The sequence below is a fragment of the Rattus norvegicus genome, chromosome 15 (genome assembly GCF_036323735.1).
Source record: "Rattus norvegicus strain BN/NHsdMcwi chromosome 15, GRCr8, whole genome shotgun sequence".
Taxonomy (NCBI): Eukaryota; Metazoa; Chordata; class Mammalia; order Rodentia; family Muridae; genus Rattus; species Rattus norvegicus.
This window is the reverse complement of record NC_086033.1, coordinates 31,547,768-31,558,226: the sequence shown is the minus strand read 5'-3', so window position 1 is coordinate 31,558,226 and position 10,459 is coordinate 31,547,768. Positions and strand designations below refer to the sequence as shown.

The 10,459-nt window shown below is 42.3% G+C and overlaps 1 gene segment (V, D, J or C); it reads right to left on the bottom strand.

Annotated features, from left to right (window-relative positions):
- Positions 1-1,293: 1,293 nt before the first annotated feature.
- Positions 1,294-9,934, bottom strand: Trdcl (T cell receptor delta constant like). The segment is given in 5 exon segments: positions 1,294-1,932; positions 2,986-3,102; positions 3,690-3,758; positions 4,305-4,583; positions 8,693-9,934. Coding segments are annotated over 4 exon segments (528 nt in total).
- Between the last annotated feature and the right edge of the window lie 525 nt (positions 9,935-10,459).

The following is a 10,459-nucleotide window of genomic DNA, read 5'->3' as shown; positions in this document are numbered from 1 at the left end:
GAGGCTCATTTTGGTGGGAGAAATTCATAGTCCTGTGATATGCTAGGGTTTTATTTTTCCAGGCATGGCGGGTCAGAGTTGTCTCATTTGTAGCTGACAAGAGGCAGTTCCGAAGCTCAGTGTAGTGACATTTAGATCGACGCGTCGTCCTCATTTTGGTGATACAGTGAGCCCCTGGGACAGTACCTTTGGGCTGTCAGTCTTGAGACCTTGCTTCCATTTCCAGTCACATCTCTGCCTCACCAAATGGTTTTTGACCAAGTGCAAACATTTTCTTTTTCAGGTGCGGGGAGGGCAGGCTGGGCAAATGTTTCTGTTCTGCGTGGGAAAGGAGCGTCTGATCTTTTCTAACAACTTCAGAACAGCATTCTGATGTCACAGCAAGGCAGCAGAAGCGAGTGCTTTGGTACGAGGCATTCTACATACACAGCAGGCGAAGGGTGCAGTGCTGTGGTTGCTCTTCCCTGGGCAGACCCTGCTTATCCATCTGGATTTGCCTGAACCCAGTGACTCACAGCATCACTATTCCCTTGGTTTGGAAACTGTGGTTGACGGTAGCTAGGAAATTGGCAGTGATAATCGCTCTTTCACACATCACACCTCGAACCCCCCTCCCACTTTATGCTTCTCATAGGAACTGAGGGGACCACGGTATTGAGTTGTCAGGGCCTGTTACCCTTAGTGGGTATGTCAATAAAGCTGTGGCCTTGCTGGGCTGGGATTAACAGAGCTGAACACCACACTGAAGGTGTTGCTGTTGTAATAGCAGCAGGAAGCCAGGGCCCGCTTCCCTAGATGGAGTAGAAAGCCTAAAGCACTGGAAACTGCTTTTGTGTGACTGACATGCTCAGCCTGGCTTCCAGGAGACTAATAGCTCACAGAACTGAGCTTCTTCCTCTCTTGGTAGACTTCACAGTGAGTGAGGCCAGAGATGAGCGACTTAATAAACGCAAGAGGGGCAGGCCTGAGAAGAAAGGCAGAAGGGCATCAGCATCAAAGACTGAGGCGAAAGGGTCTGTGCCCAGTGATGTCAAAAGCCTGGGCACAGACCGGCAGGCAAAGACAATGAAAGTAGTTTTTACAGGGAAAGAGGGAGGCCACATTCCTATTTCTGCTTCCAAAACACTTGTACAATGAGTTGTTTGCAGGCTGGGCACAGGTACTAATTCTGCACTCTTTGTAGTGTACCTGGGGCTCAGCCTGTTTGTACACACAAAGTCAGTTCACAGAAAGAGGGTCCTTCCTTTCCGTACTTTACTTTCATCTCTGGTAATAGAGTGGAGAATAATTAGATGCGTTTTTAGAAGCTTTATTGTCTGCTTGGAGAGCATCGAGGAAGCCAAACGTGATTTTGTTTGTAAAGTATCAGGAGAAACAGAAAGTGCTAACATTGTTCACACCCTAGTGCTACTAGGAAAACTCTCCTATGTGGCTGTTGGAGCAAACACAGAGAGTGGGCCCTACCTCCTGCCTCAGGAGAGGAGGAGGGGAGCTCTGGCTAGGGATGAGCAGCTTTCCACATTTAGCTAAAAAGGTATGGGTTCTCTCTCCCAAGACCATTTTCCCCCTGGATAATGAAGCTGGTGATTTACTGGTCCCCACTTTCCAGTTCTGGGTAAATAGAGAGGGATGAAACACCATTTTCAAAGTATACCAGTTATAGGGGTAAAGTAGAATGGATCTGTTTTCATAGTTTTCGGTGCCTTTATAAAGCAGCGTGTAAAGCCAGGGCACACTCCACTCCCAAGGACTTTTGTTTTTCTTCTAGACTGGAGGATTACCTAGGCTTGTTGCCATCACAGAAAAGCTAGTTTTGTTAGCTGTGTAAATGTGGTGGTGAAGGGTCAGTTTGAAGCACTGAGAAGTTAGAAGCCTTGGATATAGCATCTTTCTAAGCTTTTGATTTCTTTCAGTCTCATCATGCCAGCCCACCTGTAAGTAAAGGAAAGTTGTTATAGAATCACAGATCTTGAGACCAAGAAAGAGTTGTAGTAGTGATATCATTTTGTGAAGTTCGGTGCCTACTGTGCGGTACCATTACAGACATCATTAATCTATTGTGGAACACATCACTGCTAACATGGTAGGGGTTCTGCTGGTTGGTATAGTAATTGAACCTGCTTGCTTTCTTGTAGTCATTCTTAAACCCAAGCCCAGAGAGGATAAGCAAACTAGTCAAGGTATCCAGGAACTGGTCACAAGGTCAGGACTAAAACTTGGTCTTCTGATGCCTAGGGTAACATTCTTTGTACTGCTGTGACATCTGAACTACTACCAAAGTTAACAGGCAGGGATAGATACCCATTTAGGAATGAATGGCTATATTTATAGATCAATCTGACCCTTAAAATGTAGGTTCATTCATTGAACATGAATTGATGAACATTAGATAAGATAAGAGAGGGGAGTATTTTTATTTTATTTATGTTTATGGGTGTTTAGACTGCATGTATGTCTGTAGTGGTTTTGGAGACCGGAAGAGGTTGTTAGATCCCTGGAACTTGAGTTACAAATGGTTGTGAGTTGGGAATTGAACTCTGGTTCTCTGGAAGAGTAGCCATTGCTTTTAGCCACTGAGCTATCTCTCCAGTCCTCAGGAATGGGAGTTTTATAGGCAAGCCTAGGTCTCTCTACTTTCCTTCCTCCCTTCCTCCCTTCCTCCCTTCCTCCCTTCCTCCCTTCCTCCCTTTCTTTTCCTTCTTTCCTCCTTCCCTTCCCTCTCTCTCTCTCTCTCTCTCTCTCTCTCTCTCTCTTTCTTTCTTTCTCTTTTGAAATAATATCTTGTTATGTAGCCCTGGCTGGCTTGGTGTTATATAGTCCAGGCTGGTCTTGGATGCACATTAATCCTCTTGCCTCAGCTTCTCAACTGCTAGAATTATAGATGTGTTTCTCCACACTTGCCTTATTTATTACCATTTTAAACCTCCTTTACAATTTGTAGCATAATTAGGGTGAAACTGGGAATATGGAGTGACTAATTCTTACCTTAAAAGAATAACTTGGCAGTCAAGAGAAAATTGATGGCAACAGTCTTGGCGAGCAGCAGTCGTAGTCCCAGCACTGTGAGGGACATCGTGTTTACCTTCTTGGCATGAATCATGACTGAATAAAAGTATGGACAGTGGAGTCAGGAGGGACAAAATTTCTTTCTGCAGTGTCAACAACTGTCACCAGTCTGCTCCAAACCACCATGGTTCTTTTTGGCCTGCACACACAGTGTGGTCTCAGACAGCACTCAGAGCCCTCAGGCTCCTGTGCCCACCCAGACAGGCCAGACTGGGAAACATTGGCTCATAGCCTGGTAAGCTCTGCTGGGGTGGAGGCCAAGGGAACCAACTGGGCATGTGCACTCGTGCTCACAAACACACACATATGTACACACACGTACACACATGCATACAGACACATGTACACACATGTTAATACACATACACACATGTACATACACATACACACATACAGACACATACACACATACATACACATAGAAGTACAGGTACACAAACATACACACATGTACACAGACACACACACAGGCATATACACAGACACACAGACACACACACGGACACACACACACACACACACACACACACACACACACACACACTTTTATCTTTTGAATTTGATGCTTTCAGGTCCCAAGTGACAACAACAGAATTTCTTTCAACCACTTGAATTGAACTAACCTCTTGGGCTGTGGCAAGGCTCTGAAGTTTGTGTGTCATTTTTTGCAGGTTCTGTTGGTTTTACATTATCTGGAAGAAACAACAGTGGTCAAGATGATGTTAACAACCAAGAAGCCAAAGAGGAGACTCTAGGTCGGTAAACTGAGGACCAAGAGGCTCATACAGCTGTTTATATGGACAGGATTCCTTCAGTTTGGGACCTTTTTGGCATCCTCAGTACAGCATCAAGATGGTCTCTAATTTGTAGGCAGGACAAGGATTTTTAATCCCATGATGCGACAGCCACTCTTGTGGAATTTTGGGCTTTGTGTTGGACTAAATGACACCCTTGGTGCCAGACATTTTGGTTGGTGAAGATGAGGGATGGGGATTAAAGAAGAGGAGAGATGCAAAACATTTCCTTCTTAGTCAGAGGTGAGCACATTATTATTATTATTATTATTATTATTATTATTATTACTACTACTACTACTACTACTACTACTACTACTACTACTACTACTATTTACTAGCACAATGCTAAATCAAAAGTAATCCACCCTGAGTTCACACCACTTGCTTCTCTTTCCTCTAGCTTTCTCCTCTTAGCTTTATTTCTTTAAGCTAGATACTTACCGACAGAATCTGCATATTGTTCAAAGTCAGTTGAGTGCACAGTTTCACTGTTGTGCTGAACTGAACATGTCACTGAATTTGAATCTCCATACTGACCAAGCTTGACAGCACTGTACTTCCCGCTGGGGGAGATGGCTATAGCAGGGTCGAATTCCGCTATCTTCTTGGACGATCTGAGACTTATATTCACATCTTTGGGGTAGAAATCCTTCACCAGACAAGCAACATTTGTTCCATTTTTCATAATGAAGACAGATGGTTTGGCAGGAGGCTGTTTTTCTGAAAATATAGTCAACTGAGATGATAGTTTGTAGCCCAATGAGAATTAAACAGGCATTGGCTAGAATCTAGAACATTCTGTATCTTGTTAGTAGTATTGTACCCTTGATCGCATTTCGTGGAAGTGTGGACAAAGTGGGAAGAAGAAAGAAGGGGCAGTTACTTTGACTTTTAATAAGGGGCTGAAATATGGGATATAACAACTACAGAGAAGTTTCTAGAATTGAGGATCGAGTACCGGCTCTGGGTGTGATCCCTGATACCGCATAAACCCATCATAGTTCTATATAACACATGTTCCAGTAGGGAGGTAGAGGCAGGAGGATGAGGGGTTCTAGGTTATCCAGCCCAGGTTGAGTTCCAGCCCAGCCTCACCTACATGATACCCTGTCTCAAACCAAACCAAACCAAACTAAATCAAAACCAGAAACAAAGACCCTCAAGAGGCTGGAGTGGGGGGGAGGGTAGCTCACCTGGGAAAATGCTTGCTCCGTGAGCATGAGGAACTGAGTTTGATTTCCCAAACCCACATAAAAATGCTGTGCATATGGTGGCATATGTTTGTAATCTCAGCATTGGAAAGGTATCTTCCGAGACAGGAGCTCCCCAGGCCCTGCTGACCAGCCAGTTAGTCTCGTTGGTGAATGCCAAGTCAAGGAGGGACTGTGTCTCATCTGAGGCAGATAGTATTTCTGAGGATAACACTCAATTTTGTCCTTTGGCTTCAATGTGTACCTATTTTACATTATTGTCCATTAAGAGCACAAACTTCTAAACAGGTCTGCATAACCAATTCAAACTGGAAGATGGCGATGTTGGAATTATTATAGGGTGTTTTTCCTGTTTTGTAGACTAGAGGAGATCCCACTGAAAGTAAATGGTAGATTTATCTCCGTTAGGGTGGACCTCGCTCTTTTCTAAGGGCCGGACTACAATTTGATTTGAGTAATTTTTGTTTATATTTGAGATAATCTTTATATGTATTCCAGGTTGTGTTCAAACTCTTTTTTGAAAAGGAATTATCGATTTTATGTATATAAGTACACTGTTGCTGTCTTAAAATGCACCAGAAGCGGGAATCGAATCCCATTATTGATGGTTGTAAGCCACCGAGTGGTTGCTGGGACCCCTCGGAAGAGCAGTCAGTGCTCTTAACTGCTGAGCCATCTCTCCAGCCTTTATATTCAAACTCTCAACCCTTTTGCCTCAGTCTCCTAAGTGCTGGGCTTACAGATTTTTGCTATCTTCTTTGAGTCATTTCTTTTTTTTTTTTTTTTTTTTGGGTTCTTTTTTTCGGAGCTGGGGACCGAACCCAGGGCCTTGCGCTTCCTAGGTAAGCGCTCTACCACTGAGCTAAATCCCCAGCCCCGAGTCATTTCTTTTGAGACAGGGTCTCATGCATTCTGGCTTTGAACTTGCTATATAGACAAGGATGACCTTGAACACGTGATTCTTCTGTCTTCATATCCTGAGTGCTAGGATTACAGGCACACACCATCAGAGTAGAACAACTACCGTTCTCAGAAAGTACTTGGAGATTAAAACCAGCTAAGCCCATTTCCTGTTTTTTTTTTCTAAAAGGGGCTATCAAATGAATGCTGGTCCCAGAATTGGAGCCTCTAACTGCCTCTTCTCTTTCATACCTTGCTTCGAATACAACCTTCCACTAATCCAGGAATTCACTTTCTTCCCATTTTTTTTTAAAACTGGAAATCTTGATGCTTTGAAAAGACAACTGACTGATCGAAGTTCCTGAACTGTGTAAAATTTTGTGTTTCATTTCAGACTTTCTACAGTAACTTTTCTTGTGACCACAGACAGACCTTAGTATTTACTAAAAAAAAAAAAAAAAACAGTTGGAGTTGTTGGTGTCAAATGAAAACTATGTGGAATTACAATGTCTTTTTATCTCTTATAGGCTATGATCAAGGCAGCAGGTCTCCCTTAACAGAAAAGCTTGGTAATGCATGTGCAAGTAGAAACAGATTGACCTTTTAAATGTTCAATCCAGCATTTGGGTTTGGGTCTTAGTGATGGGGTCTGTGTTAGTGAAACTAACCAAGTCATTTGGCCAGATTGGTTGAGAGGAGTGACTCTTTATGAGAAGGCGCCTGCAGTTCTCTACAGAAGAACTGGATCAGGGCAGATCAGGGCAGATCAGGGATATCCTAAGAGAACAAGCTGTTCAGAGAAGGCTTCCTCGTGAGTACATGATGATTCTCCATTGCCTTTTTCTCCACCAAGAAGCTCAAATGAAAGATTGGAATCTGTTCTGGCACTCAGGGCAGAAGACTAATTCCTAAGATTCTGACTATTTTGGCTTTGGCTCTAGACGAGATTGGCTTTCTTTTCTTTCTTTTTTTTTTTTTTCAAAGGGTTTCTCAGAATTATCTGTGCCCAACCCTCCTGAGAAAACCTTTGCTTTTTAGTTTTCTAACACACTGAAGCTGCTGACAGCGAAACTGATAACCCCAGCATTAACGGCTGGAAACCACAAGTCTTCATTCCTTGCCTCTCATTTCAGAGCCTGGTATCTCCTGTTCATTATCCTGTTTGTGGCCTGCGATGTACTGTGGTTGATTTTTCAAGAGATTTAGGAGTTAGAAATTTGTTAAAACAAACCCACCAAACTAACCAAAGCAAACGCAAAACCCTACCTTATCAGCTATTCAAGAGTATGATCCAATCCGAGTAAGTTGGACACTGAAGGTTCACTTGGATTTTGGTGGAGACAGGGTCTCACTAAGTAGTTAAAGCTAACTTTACATTCTCAATCCTCCTGCCTCAGCTTCCTGAGTGCCAATAGTATATGGTGTGTGCTTCTGGGCCCGGCTGCTAGTGTGGATTTTAAAATCTAAACTCATTAAGAAACTATCATCAATAATCATTTTTTTGATTAGGGAGATCATATCTGAATAATACGAATATTATAATATAACTGGCAAGATGGATGTTTGAAGAGGTTCACCCATGTACATTCTGAGCCTTCAGTGTATTAGTTAGATCTCCTAATTGAACGTAGTGCATTGATTTAGTAAAAGGTTTTCTTAGTCTCTCTCTCTAAGATCCATATGTTTAAAACAATTGAAAGAAAAGTTTACTCGATCAATTCATTGGCATCTGGTTGTCATGGCAACTAAAGAAAACAGATGTCTGGCTTAAGCTGGACCTCCCTTTTTGAAGAAGTAGAATGTACATCATAGTTGTCATATGGAGCTTAGACTATTCTGTATTCGATTTAAACAAATATTTGAAAATAAGATTTAAGTGAAAAATTTCAATGTTCATCTTTTGAGAATAGTCTCTTGTTATTCCATATATATAACTATATTTCCACACTTTTCCAGGTATATTTGCTTGGACAATACCACTTGGTTTTCCGACATTCTCCTCTTACGTGCACTCCTATAATGCTAAAATTACCTGCTGGGAAACAACACACAGAGAAGACAGCATCCTTTCTGAATGCGCTTTATGACTTGCAAACTTAGATATTATCCATTGTAGAACCACACAGGGCATCCTACTGGTTCTCTAAGAATTGTGACATCTATAATAAATGCCACTGAGAATTTCAAGGCTCTTTGCCTGTATAGCATTGCACTTAAGGCCCGAAATTTGTTCTGCCTGGTTATTCTGACTCGGCTATCCGCCTGTTTCTGAAGCCTTCTGAGCTGTAGGTATTTGTGCTCTGTAAGGAGGCATGCAGGCCAGTTAGCTCAGCCAAAGGTGTGTACAAGGAAGCCAACAATTTCCTAGGGAGTCTGAGTCCAAGCACCCCTTGTGACTGCCTCCTTTCCTCTTAAGTGATACATTTACTGATGTAATTTAAAAAAAAGATTTCTTTGTATTTTCTAGGTTGATCTGTAGATTTAAGAAATAAATGAGGTCTAGAGTTTTAATACCTATACATTTAACAGTAAAAATTGTTACAGAAGCATGTTAGAAATTCAGCACCATCACCCTGGCCTACTTCCGTCTGCCCCACTCTAACTCTGAAATATAAGTAAGTGAATCTACTAGTTATAATTTGTAACATAAGATGGGTGGTAGCTCTGATCCCAGGATTCAAATTATCCATAGAAATATAGGGAAAACAATCAACTTACGGGGCTCCACAAAGAGCTTTATGCCAGCTCCAAAAAACATCTGTCGGGTGTCCCAGGAGCACATTACAATCTTGCTTTACAGATAACCAGCCTGGGACTAGCCCTCGGCCTGGGCTTGAACATCTGTGTGTTGCTTCTCAGCCTGCACCTCAGCCCGTAGAGGCTGCAGTTCAGGGAACTGCAAAGTTGCCCTTGATGAGACAGGAGGCCAAGTGCACAGCATGCCCTTTGCTTTTGAAGGTAACAGGAGCTGAACGTTTGGAGAGGAAAGTGAGCACAAAGTCTCCATCTATGAGATGCCAGGACAGGGCTAAAGCAAAGTAAGAGAGGGTGACAGGCAGCTTTCAGAACTGAATCTCTCACTTTCTGCACATATATTGACTTCCATCACTGCAGGTAGGAACCAGAGAAGAAAGTACAAGATCACCGGGAAGTGTGGTCGGTGTCCCAACAGATAGTAAAGATTTATTTCTCCAATCTCCTTTCCCTCAAGACTCCCAAAGGCTCAGCCTCAAACATTTGACTCTTAACACTGAAGATAATTCTGAATTTCAAGTGGAAATGGTTTAAGGAGAAAATGAAACACAGTACTTTTTGCTCAGATGAAATTTACCAAGCATCAATCAGACTGCAATCGGCTATAGCGTAATTTTGCTTCCTTCCTTCTCTTTGTTACTCTGGTGTTTGTCTCCTTAGACATAAAAAAATTCAACAAATCCCACCATTGCCCTGGAAGCAATAGACAATGGAGAACCTTTGCAAGTTTTTATTATCCTCTGAAAGGCAGAGACCAAGCTGACAGTACCAGTCACTCAGGACTGCTAGGGTTTCCATTTTCTCGTACCCGTTCCCACTTCTTTATTTCCTCTAGAATGAGAAAAACTCACATGTCACCCTGTAAGACATAATGGCTTCCCCAGTGGACTTGGAATTTTGGAGCCATTAGAAAGACTGCTGGCAGGCAAACCACTGAACGTAAACCCTGGGTTTCAAACACTGGATCACGTTACCAGTGGATGACACTTTCAGGAGAACACCATCACTTCCCAATTTTTCTGGAGTCACTGTCTGTGTTTCTCTGAGATAGGAGTCCCTGATGCCTTGTGCAGAGCCCCCAGATTCAGGGCTTACAGGAGAGGTGTTACCCTAGCTAGAATAGAATCTTGGGGATCAGTTAGTCTGAGGCCAGCCTTGCTAACCAGCAAGTTCTCAATGAAAAATGAAAGAAAGAAAAGAGACCAAGATGAGATAGATAGATAGGGGTTGGGGATTTAGCTCAGTGGTAGAGCGCTTGCCTAGCAACCGCAAGGCCCTGGGTTCGGTCCCCAGCTCCAAAAAAAAAAAAGATAGATAGATAGATAGATAGATAGATAGATAGATAGATAGATAGACACATACATACATACATACATACATACATACATACATACATACATACATACATACATACATACAGTACATTTAATGCTTTCATTCATGTCTTTTCCTTGTTTCTAACCTTCCTTCTTATACCATGATCACTATTTTTACTCTGAGAGACTCTTCTCATCTGGACTTTCTGTGGTCCTAGTTCCTGACCAGAGGGCCAGAACCAGAAACCTAACCTATGTCTTTTCAAGGTAGTTGTAGAGAATTTATTCTTATTAAGTTTCAGGATAGAGTTTTCAATCATGCATAGAGTATTTTATTTAAAAAATCCTAATACATTTGTCCTGATATTTTCTTGTAATTTCACAACAAATAAAGAGTTTCAAATTTAGACCCACC